The sequence below is a fragment of the Euphorbia lathyris genome, chromosome 1 (assembly GCF_963576675.1).
Source record: "Euphorbia lathyris chromosome 1, ddEupLath1.1, whole genome shotgun sequence".
Classification (NCBI taxonomy): domain Eukaryota; kingdom Viridiplantae; phylum Streptophyta; class Magnoliopsida; order Malpighiales; family Euphorbiaceae; genus Euphorbia; species Euphorbia lathyris.
The window spans coordinates 108,672,217-108,691,763 of record NC_088910.1 but is presented as its reverse complement, the minus strand read 5'-3'; the positions used below and the strand labels follow the sequence as shown (position 1 = coordinate 108,691,763).

The following is a 19,547-nucleotide window of genomic DNA, read 5'->3' as shown; positions in this document are numbered from 1 at the left end:
TGGTTTAAACATGGTACAGTATGTGCCTTTTGTAGTTTATAAATTCAGTCATTCGTTCAAAAATTATTTTCGTGACTATTTACCCCAAAATGGAGCGATTTGGAACAATTAAAAAGACGGACTTTATATTGCAAATTAACTAAACCACAAGTGTTATTTGGTTGAAAAATTGACTAATAATACTTTAACCGCTAAATGCACAAAATACAAACTTCTATTTATAAACTTTTAAACCATGGAAACTGTTGTTACAAATTGGTCAAATTATAAAATTTATTTTTGTAGTTTAAAAAAATGACTAACTAACTTCTGAAATCTAGTGTTGCAATATTGTACATCTCATCCATAATCAACAGTGATTATATGGAACAATTTAACTAAAATTTTAACTGGCAGTTGAAGTCCAGTCCAATAATAGTTTTATTCTTATCTCTGCGAATATTTTTGGGCGGAAGTGTGTACAATGCACATCCATCTTATCATATGTTGAAATTTAGTCAACAACTTGAAGATTCGAATTTTGGATCATTATAACTAAATAGGTTCTGATACCACATGGTCTAATATTCCTTCAGCCCCTTTAACTTATCCAAATTGATTATTTTACCCCCTCAACTTATCAAGTGTCCTATTTATTCTCTTAACTCCGTAAAAGTGGCATTTCTCACTCCCTCAACTTGTCCATTTATCCCCCCAACTCATAGAATATCCTATTTACCCCATTAACTCCATAAAAGTGGTATTTCTCACCCTCTCAACTTGTCCATTACCCCCTCCCCAACTCATAGAATGTCATATTTACCCCTTTAACTCCATAAAAGTGGTATTTCTCACCCCTTACAATCCATCATCGAGGCCTAAATTGATACATTTTTTAAACGTTAAACCTATATTGGTGCTATTTTGTACGTGGAACCTAAATTGATACTTTCCCAAAATCATAGGCCTATTTTGGTACCTTATCCCTACATATAATGTTTTTAACTTGTTTATATTAAAGTTCTTGTTTTTTTTATAAAAAAAAAATGTTCTTATTATTTGTATCTTTTATTTATTTTTTCTCTTTTCAACTTTTTTTGCTAATTAAATTTTGATTATCTAATTATTGTAATACAATATTATTATAATAAACACATGAAGGATCAATATAATTATCAAATTAAAATAAAATAAAAAATTGATATTAAAAATATATATTTTCAAACTCTTTTGAATAAATGCTATTAATTTTGCACTATCAAATGGTAAGAAATACCACTTGTATGGAGTTAAATGGGTAAATAGGATCATAAGGAGTGAGAAATATCACTTTTATGGAGTTAATGAGGTAAATAGGACATTCGATGAGTTGATGAGGGGTAAAATGACTAATCTGCACAAGTTAAGGGTGTGGGAAATACCATTTATATGGAGTTAAGAGGATAAATAAGACATTTGATGAGTTGGAAATGTAAAAAAACCAATTTGAACAAGTTAAGGGGCTGGATGAGCATTAGACCATACCACATCAATACATTAATTGAACAATAAGATTGAATACTAAGTTTAAATTGGTAGTTAAAAGTCCAATTTATATTAACACTACACAGGATGTGCAAAAAAAAAAAAAATACATAAAAAAGATTCTGATACATATCATAAAATTAAAAACTTAATATTTGAGGCTTAATAATACTTTATTATTATTTTTTTGGGATGAATTAATAATACTTTATTATTATTATTATATTTCTCACAATGTCACACGGATTGATGAGCTGGCTAAAACTCTGAAAATTTTATATGACATGGAATATTGATTGTTGCTTTTTTTTTTTGGTAGCTGAATTAAGAAGTCTCTGTATTTTCATAAAACAAATGCTAATTAAGATCCTGTTCTTTATTATTTAATTTCAGTAATAATCAGTTCAGTTCAGTTCAGTTCAGTATTCAGTTTCAGTATTCAATAATTTATCATTATTTATTATAATTATTATATATTATTATTATTATTTATATATAATTTATTATTATTATCATTATTTATTTATAATTTCAGCAATTTATTATAATTATTATAATTTATTATATATTAATTTATCTATTTTCATTATAATTATATTTATATATAATTTATGCTTTGTCATTATATATATTATCATTATTCACTACAAGAATAAACGTTATTACCGACACAATCGACCGACGGAATTTTTTGTGTAGGAATCACCGACGGAACACCGATGGAAATTATGCCTCGGAAATCACCTACACATAGACCTACGCATTCGGGGAATGTGTAGGGAATTTTTGGCGGGATTATTCCCCCACAAATACCAACATCTTTAGTAGGTGATTTTTAATATCGGTGATATCACCAACATATGAGATTAATCACCGACAATAAAATGTGTAGGAGTTTAAATAAAAAAAAAAGTTATATATATATATATATGTTCATACTTAGTTTAAAACATAAGTAAATTAAAATAATAATTAAGAAATAAAATGTGTTTCTTACCAAAAAAGAAATAAAATGTGTTTAAAAATAATTATTAGTCATTTGTCCATTCTTAATATAAATTAAAAAATTAACTATTATTTTCTCAAAAAAAAAATCAACTATTATTAAAATCGACTAATCCGGATTCGGGGCGGGTCCAAGAATTACGGTATTTAAACCCCTCCCAATCGTCGTTGTGGGGGATCGATCCTAAGACCGTCCTACCAAGCACAGCCTCATGCTACCACTGCGCCAACCAACGATTGGTTATTAAAAATAATTATTAGTCATTAAAAAATTAACTAAGAAATAAAAATGAAATCATAGCCTAACCCAATCTGATGATGATGTACGTTTTAGCCCCAAAAAACATTAATTACAATTCATCACATTTATTTATATTCACAAAAAAAAATTGATTAAAAAAAAAAAATATATATATATATATATATATACACACGTAAATAGAAGGTTTAAGCCTTTTACAAAACTTTGAACCTAAAGAAGTCCTAACCTAATATCCTCCTCTCTTCCTAAACGTTCTCATTGCTATCTTCACCGCCGCTGGCGCCGCTTTCCTCGGTCGGATTTCTGCCATATTCTCCAGGTAAGACTTCTTCTTTCTTTGTTCTTGTTCTTCAAAAGAAATCTTATCTAACGAAGACTCTTTATTGTTTTTGAAGAAGGTTGCTCTGCTTCTACAACTCCAAACGGAAGGAAGTCAGCAGCAGCAGCAGCTTCAAGTCTTTAGGGCAAACGAGTTCAACTGCTAACCAGAAGGTAAAGTAAAGAAACTCTTTCCTTCTTGCTTTGATGTTGCAGCCACAGGATAGTTTATGTTTAATTAAGTTTTTGCTTTCTTCTTGTTCGATAAAATGTCCAAGAGACAATTTTTGAATGTACAAACTGAAATAATCTTGCAATTCTATTTTGTTGAGTTTTAAGTTTGATTTTGAGTAATCTTGGGAAATCAAAGTCCTTTCTAACTGACTTTTTGTCTAACCTTTAACTGATAATCATACCCTGAAATATATATTTAAATTTTTCTATGGTTACCAGAAAGGAAACTTTATGGAACCAAATTAGGCGAAGGCCACACTAAATAATGAAAGGGTTGTAAGTTGGTATAGTTTTTGGTACAAAATGAAAGTTTGCTTGTTGAAGACGAATTACTATTTTTTTGGCTTTTGGCTTTTTATGTGTACCTTTTCAGGTAGTTGGATAAAAAGAAGTGGTAACTTCAATATTATAGTTGGTATTGTAATAGTTATAGTGGAAACTCCCAAGCATTTGCCTCATTTACTAAGATTGGCTGCAACTGAGCCTCCCAAGCATTGCCATCCAGAAGCCAAATTGATGAATCCTAAAACCGAATTTGTGTCTTTTACCTGTTTGATATTTGCCATGAACTACTGATGCGGAATGAAGTACTCATTTCAAATTGCCATCCAGAAAACTAAATCTGCTTTGAAATAAAAACTTAAAACTGTACTTATTGATTCAAGTAATGCCTCATTGTTACTAATAAAATTTAGTCCCTCTCGTCCCTAATATGGCATTCCCATTTTTGTTCATAAGTCTCATTTATAGAATCATTATATATATAATTTACTCCTCATTTGATTCATCGGATTAGGTGAGTACATCATTTCTCCAGGGCTTAAGCAAGGATTAATCCCTCTTGTGATTCCATTGGCCAAAAATAGCCCGGGTAAGGATAAATTATATTGTTCTTCTTCATGGCTAAAAAGTGAGAAGTAATTGAGTTGTAGTTTTCATGTATGATTTTGTTATGTGTGACTAGGTGCCTTAATTGGACTACTAAGGTGGCCAACAGCACCAGCTGGGTAAGACAGTTCACTAACACTGGATTTTACTATTAATTTTCTTTAGCTTGAGTTTTTGCTCTTTTTCTCATATGAGCAGAATGGAAATGCCAGTGGTGGAGGTTCATAAACATGGAGTTTGGCTTCTTGCAAAGACTGTAATATCTCTTTCCTGAAAATACCTGCCCTTTCAGCTTTGTGCTATGCCATGCGGGAACCAAACCAACTAGTTTGCGGGGGGAAAGCCTAGGGCTCATAAGCAGGCGAACTCTTTTTTCAAGAAAAAAGTAACTATATGCTTAAGAAAACTTTCTGGTTCGGTTCGAAAGAGGAAGCAGAAGGAATCGCCTTTTCTACTATTCATTTGCGCCGGAAACCCCCAAATCATTTGCTGTTAGGCAATAAACTGGAGGGTCTATGAAAGCCTCCAAGCTAACCACAGGGTCAAGTGCGACTGCACAACTCAAAAAGATGGGATAAGAGCCAGTGAAGGTAAGCCCCATGGGTTCTTACACACAGCTAAGCTATAGCTTATTTCATAGGCACTTAATTGCTTGTCTAAAGCTGGGTAGGTTCTGATCTGTTCCGACCTGCGAGAGGTAGTGTGCTCATTCAGTGTGTGTTAAATTGGAATTTCCTCATATGCCTTAATATCTCTGAAGGGAATACTTATCCTAATTTCTAATTCTATGATAGGTAGATCAATTTATCCACAGAATTCTAGTTGAGGAAGATGCCAAAATGACATCAAAATGCAAGGAGGAGCTATTATGTGCTGCAGCTGATGCTGGGGAGAATCTTTATACCATGGGCGACTTTGCCGAGTCAAAGATTTCTGACCTAGACGTGTATCTCATAAAAAAGGTACGAGTGATAAATATGGAACTTTAATCTTCAGTGAAAGCAGTTTGCGAAGCAATTGTTCTGCCTGTAGGTTGGTTTGTTTCCGGATGTTCTAGAGCGAAGAGCAATGCGGCATTTGGCAAAAAGAGACCATGTAAGCTTCTCCAGAACTCAGTTACAGCTTGAAAATAGCATAAATTTGCAAGTCTCGTGGTTAATTGTCTATAGATACTTTTTCTTATAGGTTTCAACTTTAATAACTGCCGAATTTTACAATGTTTGTTGATGGTTTATCTACACATTGAGCTGCAGCCTTTTAAGCATTTTAAATCTTTTGGTAGCATTTTGAAAAGCTAATTAATCAAATTATAGACCATTGCCATTCTTACTTTCATCTTCATAGCTTTCAGTTATCTGGTCTTTGTTAAAGAGCTTATATATGATATTTTAGAATAAAAACGAGTCAATAAGCGTATGATATGATTAAACCTCTATCTGGTGCAGCTTATGGAAGTTATTCTCTAGGTCGAACTAGTGCTTATGGGTGAGAATGACCTCTATTTTGCTTATGGAAGGTACAAATTAAGCTTATTCCTATGTTTTCCATGTGTGCCTATGATCACGGTAATACTATAAAAGCAGTAGTTGAATCCTTGTACATATAGTTTACATTTTCATGTACTCTTTTTCACATCAGAATGAACTTCTTGTTGACACAATTATTTTGTTAGCTATTTACCAAATGGAGCGAGGAACATTAGAATTGAGGCATTAGTGAGATGAGTTGAATATATGTTATAAGGAAGAAGAGGTTAGGTCTCTCATGTTTGCATCTAGTTTTCACAGTATTCATGCTAGCAACTTTGTTCTTTTATAAGTATGCTTCCATTCTTTGGAGCTGGTTGGACTTGAAGTAAATTAATGTTGCATTAATTAGGTGGATAATGTCAATTTGTTAGTATTAGTACAAATCTGCTCTCTTCCAATACTCTATATTGCTTAGAACAATGGATTTGTTTCCATCTCAACATAAAAGCATTACCCAAATCTGATTGTTGTTTAATTTCTTCGTCCTTCATTTGTTGGCCTTACATGGTTCCTCTATTTTCAGTTATAATGTAGAGCTGTTCAGTTTAGGATATAACCTGAGTGTGATCCATGAAGCCTGAAGCCTGAAGCCAATTGCCTTTTTTTTTGATGAAGCTTACTGCCTAAACCGGAAGACCAGATGTACCAGGGTCTGACAATCTCGTGGCCTACCTTGATGATCTCACCTAGAAGGACCATATCTATTTGGTGATCCTGATATTTGACTTCTATCAAAATTTGCCGTCCCTAATACCAAGCTTTATATATATTGTTGCACCTGAAACCTCTTTAGCTGTCATGCCTCTGTTTCTTTTTTAGTGGAACTCTTCTTAAAACCTAAGAAATCATGCCTGCTTCCATTTTGATGTATCAAGATTGCCTCTTATCATTGTGCTTTTATTTATATGTTTAGCTTTATGTTTCAACTCATGGTAGAATTTACTAATGTAAAATTGCAAGTTTATTTGAAATGTTGCAGAATTCTAATTTTTATCCAACTTGCAGGTTTATATATTCTTGTTATAGTTGCATTTTGTTTTAGATATATTTGTTTTTCGTAGAACATCTTTTGATTTGTATTTTAATGTATGTTTGAGTTCCCTTCAATCCAAATAAAGTGACTAAAAGAAAATATAAAATTAATTCAAAATGAATTACAAATTCCGACGCATTTCTGTCGCATTATTCGTCGGTGAATTATTTAAATCAGTATTTCGAAAAATAGATCACCGACACATGTGGGTTGGTGATGTTGTCGGAATCTCCGATGCAAGTCACCTACTAAAATTAGTCGGAATTTCCGACACATAATACTGACTACAATTTGTGTTGGTGAAATTTTTGTGTCGGTAAAAATTTGTCGCAGCAGCTTACCTACGAGGTCAACGCCGAGACATGTGAATCTGTCGGAATTCCGTCGGTGATAACGATCACCGACGCAAATTGGCCCATCACCGACGGATTGATGCCGTCGGTGATAGCTTTTTTTCTTGTAGTGATTTATTATAATTATAATTATTTGGTGCAACTTATTTGCAAATTTTGCGAAAAGTAAATAAATATTATATTAATACGTTTACATTACAATGCTCTAAAAAATTAACTGGCTCAACTACCTTAATATCTCAAATAGTGCAATTTTATCCCTAATATTAGAAGCCAATAGCAATTTTACCCTTAACATTGATAAATTGAGTCAAGATTTTGTATTCATATGAAAATTCATATTTAGACGTTAGGAGTAAAATAACCCCGGACCCAAAACGTTAAAGGTATTTTTGTACCTTAATACTTAATTGTAATAAAAAGTTAAGAGTGTGTATTCATATAAAAATTTGTATTTAATTTCATAGGCTTTAAATTATATATAAATTTGCGTTTGTATGTAATTTATATTTTTAATTTAAATTAGACTCATTTTTATTTAATGTCATAGGATTTTATCGAGCCTAGATTTTATTTGATATTTAATTTAGTTTAATCTTTAATAATATGTTTATTTATTTTTGATATTATTTTTTTTGGTAGAAATATTATTATTATTATTATTATAAGCTTATTAATGTCCAATATTATCATTAAATTATTTTAAAGTCTAATATCATCATTATTGTTACGTTCGATTAAATTCGGTTAAGTTCGGTATCATTCAGTTAAATTCAGTAGCATTCAGTTAAATTCAGTTCAGTTCAGTATTCAGTATCATTCAGTTCAGTTCAGTTCAGTTCAGTAACATTCAGTTCAGTTTTTTTCAGTAATAAAGAACAGAGCCTTAAGTGTTTGTTAGAATGCCCATAGTAACTAACAACCAACAAGAAACAAATCAAATCATGTAGTGCACATGGTTTCCCTAATTATATTTTGCTAAATAAAAAGGTCAATTACGGATAATGAAGAATGTATTATCCATAAATAAAATTCGTACAAACATGGATAAATACACATATAAGATAATTACTTATTTCTAACAAACACAAACGTGTCGGTTTGGGACAATATAAAATAGTCAGAAATTTATGTATAATACACATAATATACATACAACAAAAACAACAAAACACCAGCTGTACCGCCACATCAGACAAATTACCTATGAATTTTGTTTCATAATCTTCTAGACTGATTCTATGTTCCCTCTAATGGATAAAAATAAAAATTGTCTTTCTCGTATTGGATAACTTATAAATTTTGTTATATAGTTATGGAGCGGTAGCTAATTTATTCTTTATTTAAAAAAAATAGTGTAATATTAAGTTTAACGTTTATTAATGGTCTGTTTAGCTATTTACTGTTTGCTGGTTGCTTTTTGAAAATGTTGTTTTTTCATTGTAAAAAAACTATTTTTCAGCTGTAAAAGGTAAATAGGAGTCTAACCAAACATCTAAAACTTTACTTTTTAAAGTGAAAAAACAAACGTAAGGTGAAAAATAGGTAAACAAACACTCTCTAACAATGTACTAATTTATCCTTTATTAAGAAAAAGTGTAATTTTAAATCTAACATTTATTAATAGTGTAATTGCAAAATGATCTTGGAGAATAATGCTATTTGCCTGAATAGCCAAAATTTAATCAAAGGTATTAGAAGGATTTGCTTTTCCTTTGATTTTCTTAGCTTCGGCCATATTTATAGGGAGCAAAATCGGGTGGCGGACCATCTCGCGGCTGAAGGTCATACAAGGATGTTGGGTCTCTCAACCTTTTCTTCTCCTCCGTTGTTCATTTCGTCCCTGATCTTGGATGATTTGGTGGGGGTCAGCTTTCCCAAGCTGATCCCGGGTGAAGCGGCTTTGTTTGTTTGTTTTTCTTCTTTCCTTTCCTACCAAAAAAAATTAATAGTGTAATTGCAAGTTTCATTAATAGAATATTTGTTTTTTTCATTGACATTCATATTTTGATCACTATCCAAACTTTCATCGTTCTAATCATCAGTAAGATTTGAAATTGCATATATTCTGTTAATAAAAAAAATATTTTCTCTTACAAAAAAAATATTTTCTATTAATAAAACTTCTGTTAGGAATATTCGAGTTATGGATTGAATATTTATCCGTCCGTAAGTGAAACCAGCCAAGCCCATTTAAAGGGATATAGGATTAGGGTTAGAGTTTAAGTTAAATCTAGGCTAGAAATAGATAGCTACCTAACCCTAATCACAAGTACAAGGTTAATCAGAGTTGATCCTAGAGCATACACAATTCTCATGTGACTCTCCCTCCTCTTGCGCCATCATCTCTCGCCGTCTCTAATATCTTGTTTATTCCTAGATCCACCGTTTTCACCTCAGGACTAATATCTACGTGGATGATTCATCACCGGTGATACAAAATCATGGTTAATTCTATCTATTCGTTGTTTATCTTATCTATGGATTCTACTTTACAAGAGGTAAGCCTTAAACCAATGTTGGTATTAGGATTATTTGTCAGGATAATCCCTTTGGTATCATAGCCACAAATCTCGTGTTCTTTCTGTTTTGATCCGCAAATATGAAGAAAAACATAGTTTTTGCATGCTATGATTAATATTTGTATTAAATATGTGTTATATGGGCATTAATACGTGTTTTTCAGACTATTTTTGGTGCAAAACAGTAACAAAATTGTAGAAAATTGGGTTAGTTGGCGTTTGAGAATTTTCTGTTTCGGATTTATAGAAATTCCAGTGTCAATCGAGAGTGTTTGAGTCTCAAACCCTATTTTTCGTTCATCGTATGGATAAACGGACTTCACTATCACGACCATGGACCATCAAAATTAGATCGAATCAAATTTTTAGAGCAACAGACAACAGGAAGACGAGGCGTGGCAATCACGCGTTTGTGTGTAGGCACACGCCACACGTTGCAACGTGTGGCGTGTGCACCAATCACGTTGCGATGGGTGGTAGCCCGCACCCAACTGTTGAAACACCTTTCCACATGATTTTAATTTGACAAAACTATTTAAGTAAATTCCCATAATAAAAACACATTCACATTAAATTTAAATGCTTTGATTTATCTGTACCAATGTGTTTGTTCAATGTTGAGTAAATTGGTTTTATAAGACATTAATAGAATAAGGACTAAAAGCTCATAAGAGAAACTCAAGACAAAGTCAGCAAATGAAAGTCACACGACCGAAGTTGAGCAAAATGCAACTCAGCTTTGAAAAGAAAAAGTCTTCTCTAAAAGCTTAAAGACAAAGCAGCTGAATAGAGCAATATGATCGTCAGGTCAGCAGCAATGTTGATCCGCTTTGAAGACAAAGTCTGTACATTTCTGAAACAATCAGAAGCTATAGAAATCTGTCAGGAAAACTTTTCCAGAAGAAGCATGGACTATCTGAGGTCAACAGACAGGCAGACCTGACGTCTGACTTAGATAGAAGATATGATTGGCCTGCAACACTGAGTGCTGACCAAGTGATGACGAAAGAAGAACGTTTCCCCACAACGGCTATATCGGGATGCAAATAATTGATACCTCAGACATCACTATAAATAGGCGGCTTCAACCCTTCAATCATTGCAGATCTTCATTAAGTCAATTCATTGATAAAGTACAAAATAGAAGCTCTGTCTTGAAAAGAAAAAGCAAGCTCTTATACCAACTCCTATTCTTGTGTAAAAGTCTAGAGTGACTAAGTCATCTAAAGTGTTCTTTATTTTGCTAAGAACAACTATTGTATCATTTGTAAAAGGTTAGAAAAGTGAGGCTGAGTTACTCGGTTATAGTACTCAGCGGTAGAGATAGGACTGAGTAGAGGAATAGAGGAAGGTACTCTTGCATACTCAGTTGCTATTGTAAACGATTTATGCTCTACCTTTAAAGAGCTCAGTAGAGGATTCAAAAAGCTCGGAAGGATTTCTGGGGCTGGACGTAGGCGGAGAGGCCTAACCAGGATAAGTCTGCTGAGTAACTTCTAACCCTTTTATCTCTTTATACATATATTGCTTGCTAAATATTACTCAATAAAACAATAACTTGTATATGCTGAGTTGAGTAATCTAAGAGCTGAGTTAGAAATAAACACGGAAGAAACAGCTCTAGTAAGCCATTAACTAAAGCCGTCTTAGATCCTACTCAGCCGTGCTGACCTAAAGACTGAGTTGAAGTCTTAAATATTAATTAAGTCAGCATTAACAAAAAAAAAATTCATAATAGTTCCTAACCCCCCCTCCCTTTGGAACTAACATTGTCACGTTATACGGGACCAACACCAACCACATGGCGTGCGTGGAGCCTACACATGTGTGCGATGCGTGGGGGGATTTCCCAAACCCATTTATGACCCAATTATTTCAAGTATGTGTTTTGGAATTATGATTTTCTAATATATTTTTGGATAATCAGAGTATTTAATTTTGAATTATTTATTATTCTAAAAACTATTTAAAAATAAAAGAACATGTTTTTTTAATTTTCCAAAAATTACAAAAATATTTATAAAAATGGTATTAACTAGAAATAATGTTTTTTTTTAGAAAAGACATGATAGAGTTACGAGCAATATGAAGTTTAGAACCATTACCAATTTAAACTTCAACAAGGCTAGTATATTCTGAGTGAAGATTGAGGTTTCCAAGATTAGAGGTGAGATGGTGAGTTGCACCGGAGTCTAGTACCCAATGCTGATTAACCGTGGGGCTTGTGGCAATGTGTGATTATAGGGAAAAATTACGATCACGGTGAAATTTTGGAGATGAGCAGTTGCAGGCTATATGACCAAGTCCTTTATATATAGTTGTGACAAGTTAAATGCTCTCTGGTATTTGGTTGGGTCGACTGAGTATAGAGTTATGGGAGTTGGAAAAATTTTGGCTGTTAGAACTAGAGAACTTGAATACTGTTGTTGTCTTACTGCAAAACATGACCGCCCCCTCTATGAATTATGCCTCGACCTCTACTACAAAACTGTTGTCCATAAGATGAACGAGATAAAGTTGTGGGCTGAATAGGCTCAGTGATAATGTCACGAGAAATACGAGGTTCCTCGGAGAGAACAATACCATAGAGATCATCGAATGTGATTGATTTCATTTTTGCTTCAATTGCACGAACAAAAGAGTGATATGACTGCCTAAACCCCATTAAGATGGCATCAACGAGGTCATCCTCAGGAATAAAATGTTGATATGTAGCCAGTTGATCATATAGAGATTTTGCTCTCATCATATAAGTAGATATGTCATCAGTGCCCCGAGAAAGAGCATGCAACTATGCTCTGAGATTGCAAATGTGTGATATAGAACTGGATGAATAAGATTTTGTTAAATTTTTCCAAGGTTCAAAAGTTGTCCTGACGTTGGAATTGTGTAGAAGGAGAGATTCTCAAATGGAACTTAGCACGATGTTGAGAACCTGTTGGTCTTTCTGGTCCCAAATTACAAAATTGGGATTTTTGGAACTATCGGGTAGTAGCGTCGGTGGAGGAGGTTTAGTGGAGTCAATATGGTGTGCCAATCCGCTACCACAGATTGCAGAGAGCGCCTAAGCCTTCCAAAGGATGAAATTAATGGCTGTCAATTTAATGATAAGTTGGTTATCAATAACTAATTATTTTGAAGAAGGTTAAAAGATGATGGTTACTTTTTAGTTTATGACATTTCTAAGATAAAAATGAACCTATATGATATAATACAAATACAAATTATCAATTTGATTATTGCCAAAATATTATTATCATTGCTGATGTTTATGTAAAAAACCCTAAATTTTTTCATGAATACAGCTTAATTTTTTTTCATTTAGCACTAGGTCCCAAAAATGTTTATGACGGTCCTGAACATTGTAACTATGTGATGTTCTTATCGAGTGCTTAATGTTTAATAGATTAGTGATGTTTTATAATGGTATCTTATTGTCTCATAGTTTTACTTATCCCGATCAGGGCCGGCTCTAGGGGCATCCGGCACAGACGGCCCCCTAGAGCCTCCGATTTACGCGGGCCTCAGATTGGAATTTCTTTCAAATTTGATAATTATTAAGATTGTTGTGGTTAAAAATTATGTAGATTTAGATTTATAATAAAATATAGTGGTAGCTTGATTGGTAAAGATATAGTATGGTTGTTTAAGAGGATGAGAGTTTGATCCTTGGATTTATATGTTTTGGTTCGCATTTTCTTTTATTCATGATTTTCTTTTTTATTATTATATAAAATTCGTTTCTCTTCATTTTTAATATATGTTTTATTTTTACTTTTTATTATTAATATTATATAATTTTAATAATTATTTTTTTATAATCTTAATTTTAACCTTAAACCAAAATATTAATATATATTCAATCTAAAATTAACTAATATATATTGATTTATTTGTTACAATATATTTTAGAACACAATCAATTTTCACTAATTTGTTTATACTATTTAGTTAATTACATAACAACCTGTATCGATCAAAATTTTTTTATGGTGAGTATTTTTACAAATCAAAATGAAAATTATAATCTAGTAGGACAACAATTTATAAGAAGGCCAGAATATTTATGGACCACCGCAAAATGTTATAGACCACCACAAACCATTTCTTATCCTTATAAATAATATATGTATTTTTTGTGGTTTTATATGGGATGGGCTCGGTATTTGAATTTTATGACGTGATTCAATAAAAAATGATTTTTTTTTGTAATATAACATAACAATTTATGCAGATCAAAAATTTTATGCTGAGTATTTTTACAAATTCAAAATGAAAATTATAATCTAGCATAACAATAATTCAACCCAAATGTTTATGGACCGGCTCTGAGCATAGGTTAGGAAATACGACCGCCTAGGGTCTGAGCCAAAAGAGGTCCAAATTGTTTTTTTACTGTATATATCGTAATTTTTTTAAATGAACTTATAATACTCATTTATACCTAGAAAATACCCAAATAATATGATATTTTAGATCTAAAATAGACCATAATTTCTATCTTACACTTTTAAGTATATTTTTTTTAATAAGAGATTCTTTATCTCTTTTTCGCATAAGGCCCATAAAAATTTCAAAACCGGACCTCTAAACTACTGAAACCGGTCCCGATCCGAATCCTCAAGTTATCAAACATGAGGAGAAGACTAATCTTCAATACTCTGTAAGGTTGATTTACCTAGATTGTTGTTTTATAGTTACGGTAGTGTCAAAATTATAACATCTCAAGACTAGTAAATAAACTAGATAAAACGGAATCCAACAATCGCCAGCTCGGTTAAAATTAGACCCCAACTATAAATTACTTGCCGCACGACTCCATGTTGGCAACCCTTAGATAAAGGTGAAATCCAAAGTATAATAAAAGTGCACAAGTGGCGGAGAAAAGTAGCCAAATTTCGAAAACATAAACCGTACAAGAAGAAGGAAGACTGTAAAACTGTGAAAAAAAAGAAAAGTAGAATCACGAGCTTCAGCCACTATAATGTTGGTTGTCTCTCCTTCCTCCCTCTTCTCTGCCTCCCTTTCTCTGTAAATATCCGAAACCAAAGATTTCGTTTCCTTTTTTCTTTCTTTCTTGTGCAGAGAGCCCCCTTCTCTTCCCCCTCTATAAATACGTCACTTTCTCCCTCTCTCTCTCTCTCTCTCCCTTTATTATTCATTTTGAACTTAGCAGCAAGCATCAGCTACCTATACGTAGAGCAAGAGCAAGAGCAAGAGGAGAAAAGTTTAAGAGACTTTACAGTCTCTTTTCTTTTCTATATCCAATATTATTGCTTTCTATGATATACTCTTCTCCTATATACACAATTACATACAATGTCGGCTTCCAGGGTTGAAGATCCTCGTATCCATGGCATCCAAACTAAGATTCGCGTTGTCCCCGATTTCCCCAAACCAGGTTCCTTTCCTCCCCCTTTTTTTCTTTGTTTCGTTTATTCTGTTTGGCTAGTTTCTATCATAAATGTAACCGAGAAAAAGAATGCCCTCTTTTTCCTTTGAACTTTTTCCCCCTAAGATTCCGTATCGTGACTTCGATCATAAAGACGGACAGCTCGTTAGTGTTTCCGGATTTTCTGTGAGAATGTTTATGCTAAATGCTTTCAGAATTTTGCTTTATTTTTTCAGAAATGTTTGCATCCAATTTGAACGAAGTTTTTATTGACTGGTTTATGTGGGTGTTTGGCAGGTATAATGTTTCAGGATATAACAACTCTATTACTCGATCCAAAAGCGTTCAAGGACACGATTGACTTGTTTGTTGAGCGCTACAAAGGGAAAAATATTTCAATTGTTGCAGGTAGGCAGCACAACAAATGCCCCTATTCTTTTCATATGTGTGTGCTTGTTTTTGTGTTTTTTGTTTTTCAAGGTTTCATTTTTGAATTGTGAAGAATTTGATTTAATGGGTTTTTTTATATTTTTTGTATCAACTTTGAATTGGGATTGAAGGTGGTGGGACCCATTTGCTTAATGAGCAAATTGCACTGGTTATTAAAAAATTCTGAGGAACAAAACAAAAACAAGTTGTGGAAATAGGAAGTGACTGTGCATGGATGTGTATTGTTCCTCTCTCTATCTATCTATCTGTGACTATTTTAAAAACAAATTGGGGTACAGAGTGATTTGTTGTTTGACTAATGGGTTTTGTTAGTGGAATGCGCCATTGATTGCTCTCTCTGCTCAATTTCCCCCCTTTGAGCGGCTATTATTTGCTCCTTCTCTCTCTATTGTCATGTGCTGGGATTGATGGTGGTTGGTGATGGATGCCCACCTTGTTCTAAAGGGGTGGACCCAATTCATGCTAGTTTCTTTTGGCTCTATTATCATCACCAACCTTTTCTTCATTTAACTCTAATATCTGGTTTAAATTTCAGTACCATTCATGATCAATTATTGTCTTCACTATAGGCTTTTCATGATTTTATTGATTGTTGCTTGCTTAAGTTGATTTTGAAGTTGGAGGTGTCTGAATTTCTACTTCAGTAATGATGTTGTACCAGCTAATCTGCATTCCACAATATTTTGTACAATTAGTAGCAAAACTCCAAAGATAATGCTGTTGCTAACAATAACTTGTTTATTATCATGGGTGAAAAGTTTTCATGATCTCATCATTACAGTGGGCTTGGTCCTCATTTAATTATAATTTTGGATTACAATGGATTCGGTCAACATTTAGCATTACATTTTTTTTGTCCTAATGTGCGGCATTAGAATCTGTCTCTTTATGTGCTCATCTGGATTTATGTTGTCTTGTTGTGTTTTATAAGAAACTTTTCTACAACAAGTGGAATCTTCTCCTAAAATTAGTTTAAAATGGAAAAAAGGATTTTTCTTTTTGTTGTAAGATGAAGATCTTCTGCATCTTCTTATCGTGTTTTGTCTGCCTAGTTGATGCTATCCACTGGATTAGGCCCAGAGCATGTGCTTGCAGTACTGTTCAGTAATATAGGGAGTACAATGTACGTTATATTAGGGTTGATGTCACACACACAAGCATATGTCACACACATTATTGAGGGCTATATCCTACCCTATTTAGCATAAGATAAGCACATTTGACAGTCATTGTTGTCTTTTGCAAAGTGATCTTTTGGTCTTGTTTTGAATTTCAAATATATTTAATTATACTTTGTTCAAATTAATGTGGAATATTAGTTTGCTTCTAATGTAGCTCTGTGTGCTGGACAAAAGCTCTAATAAGATGCTCTGCTATGAAAAGATAAATCCCCCTTTGCATAGTGCATAAAGCTAACTTGCATCAACAAATTAAGTAGCAGTGATGCTGGCAGAGACTCTAGGAAGTCTTGACTTGAAAAATGGGTGTTTAATGTCAAAGATTAATATAAGATCTATGATTGGGCCTTAACTATCCGCTTGAGCTTTTAGTTCAAACGGTTCCATGACATTTAAAACATGTTAAATTGTTTCTTCTAGTTGCTAAACTCTGTATATTCAGAGTATTTTCTGCAAGGTTAGCCATTGGTGTATGTACATTTTCCGGTTGCAGCTGCTTTTTCAAATATTTTGCCTTGGTTATTGCACTCTGAATGCTTTCTGTAACGCGTGGAGTAAACAAGTTGATGTATCAACATTTTGCTAATCTGCTTAATATGCTTTTGATGAATTATCAGTTCATTACTATATTTGATTATAAGGAACAAATGGACCTTTAGCTGCCCTTTGTGGATGGTGCCTTTTTCTGTTGCAACCTGAGTGATGATTTATGAGATTGAATTAGTGAATCAGGGTTCCTGTCTCTTTCCTGGTCTTTGGACGGGGTGGTATTGGGCATTCGAGTACAGTTTATGATAGTTGTGTTTCGTCTATCTCTCTTTAAGTACAAGGATTCTCACCTGTGTCACGTAATTATCTGGTTCTGAAAATTCAAGGCATTCCTTCAATTTGTTGCCTGATTTTTTGGTTTGCTATATAATGCGGCACGACTTCTGTATAATTATGGTTGTGTTGTGCTATATAATGTATAAATTTTATGTAATTAAATAAGTGCTCTTCTATCCTTCTTTTTCTCTTTCAACATCTGACCGATATATATCAACAAATTTAAAGGTGTATACAAAGAGACTTGATTATTCTGTTAAAAACAAAATGTAACTGTATATGTTCCTCAGGAAGTATGTATTGTATATCTAAAATACAGTGGATATTTCTTTTCCAGGAATAGAGGCGCGAGGATTTATTTTTGGGCCTCCTATTGCATTGGCAATTGGAGCTAAGTTTGTTCCATTAAGAAAACCAAAGAAATTGCCTGGTAATTCTTCAAACCATGTAATAATGCTCTCTATGCTACCTCTCAAGATGACCTGTATTTCTAATGTACATGTTGCATAAAACTATGATCTCTTTGCTGAATTTTGTTCATCTATGAAAGCTTTAATGTTTTAGAACTTATACTGATTCATGAAGCTAATGAAGTATATATCCCGTCCATGTCTCCGTTTCCCAAGATGGGGAGTTTTTTCTTGATTTATGCCTTATTCTAATGTAAAAAACATTGTCACATCTCTGAAATTCTTTGCCTTATAGTAAGACCTGACAATGATATGCCAACTTCAGCATTGCAATATGAGAACTTGTATATAGTGATATACAAATGATGTTGTAGTGTTTGAGAATTTATCGGAATGCATGAAATATCAATGTCATTAGTGTCTAAGCAAGCCCTTGATATGTAAGGATCTTGCTACCTCAACTCCATATACATCGGTCGTAATAATATTTGGCTATGTTTCAGGTGAAGTTATATCACAAGAGTATGTTCTGGAATATGGAAGAGATTGTATTGAGATGCATGTTGGCGCAGTCAAATCTGGGGAACGTGCTTTGGTGGTTGATGATTTGATTGCCACTGGCGGTACTTTGTGTGCTGCTATGAGTTTGCTTGGTAATTAGCTAAAAATCGCGCACTTCTTGCACATTTGAGTTAATAATTTATACTTGCAAGTCCCATCTTCTTTGATTAGCAACCATCCACTCTGGTCTTAATAGCAACATAAGTGAAGTTTTGTCATGTAATAATTTTCAAACGGTTCATTAGATTATAAGTGAATTTGCCAAGGATAAAATGTTGCAATTGTCATTTTCTCATTGAACTTTCTTTCACAGCTTTGGCTTCATCATTTACTGAAAACATGTTTGCTGATAAGATCAATCTCTAACGATAAAAAAGTTTTGTTTTTATGTTATTATCAGAACGCGCTGGAGCTGAAGTTGCGGAATGTGCATGTGTTATTGAATTACCAGATTTAAAGGTACCTACATATGTTGCTTTAAACCAATATTCAAAGCTTGAAATCCCATTTTCAATCTGATATATGCTTAGACACGGACAATATATGGTTCTGAAATTGTGCAGGGGCGGGAGAGGTTGAACGGGAAGGCGTTGTATGTGTTGGTTGAGTCACACTAAGAGATGATGATCCGGGCGGAATGTGGTTATTGTGTGTTAGGCACCCATTATTTTTCCATCATTAGTGAATTTAGAGAAACAATGGTGGTTGATTGAGATTCTTAATTTACCTAGTAGCTTAGAAACATTGGGAAGGAATGGATGGATTTGGAGAAAAAGGAAATTGGTTGTAGGAATGATCTTCCTTTATCTCCTTGATTTACTTACAGTAAAATATTTATATTTACTATATGGAAAGAAGATTCTTATGTTTTTGTCCTTCCTTACAACATAAGATGAATTCCAAATCCATATAAGTTCATTAAACATTCCTTTTGATTTAAGGTTTTCCAATATTAATAGTTTAGGAATGGAATTTAGATTTGAAGTTCCTTTCACAGGTGACATTACACCTTCTATTTGCATTTCTTTCATTGTCCCCTAAGTTAAGTCATTTTTTTCTAATTCCTTCTGTCATTCTCTAAAAA

At 33.2% G+C, this 19,547-nt stretch overlaps 2 protein-coding genes across 9 annotated transcripts; both read left to right on the top strand.

Annotated features, from left to right (window-relative positions):
* Positions 1-2,965: 2,965 nt before the first annotated feature.
* On the top strand, positions 2,966-6,710 carry LOC136210559 (protein IN CHLOROPLAST ATPASE BIOGENESIS, chloroplastic-like). 8 transcript variants are annotated; one of them, XR_010678118.1, is made up of 9 exons: positions 2,966-3,089; positions 3,166-3,262; positions 4,119-4,193; positions 4,287-4,329; positions 4,409-4,466; positions 5,005-5,172; positions 5,243-5,305; positions 5,656-5,726; positions 6,355-6,710. XR_010678118.1 is itself a non-coding variant. In XM_066001879.1 (8 exons), exons 5-8 carry the CDS (start codon positions 4,410-4,412, stop codon positions 5,674-5,676), a joined length of 309 nt encoding a protein of 102 aa, XP_065857951.1. In that variant the 5' UTR covers positions 2,966-3,089; positions 3,169-3,262; positions 4,119-4,193; positions 4,287-4,329; position 4,409; the 3' UTR covers positions 5,677-6,710. The 8 variants fall into 8 exon arrangements, 4 of the variants coding, with proteins under 4 accessions (XP_065857951.1, XP_065857952.1, XP_065857953.1 ...); XR_010678117.1 differs by having other exon boundaries at positions 6,263-6,710; XM_066001879.1 differs by having other exon boundaries at positions 3,169-3,262; positions 5,656-6,710.
* A 7,880-nt stretch (positions 6,711-14,590) lies between these two features.
* On the top strand, positions 14,591-19,328 carry LOC136210558 (adenine phosphoribosyltransferase 4). Its single transcript, XM_066001877.1, has 6 exons — positions 14,591-15,048; positions 15,337-15,447; positions 17,830-17,922; positions 18,406-18,555; positions 18,864-18,922; positions 19,027-19,328. Exons 1-6 carry the CDS (start codon positions 14,967-14,969, stop codon positions 19,078-19,080), a joined length of 549 nt encoding a protein of 182 aa, XP_065857949.1. The 5' UTR covers positions 14,591-14,966; the 3' UTR covers positions 19,081-19,328.
* Positions 19,329-19,547: the final 219 nt, after the last annotated feature.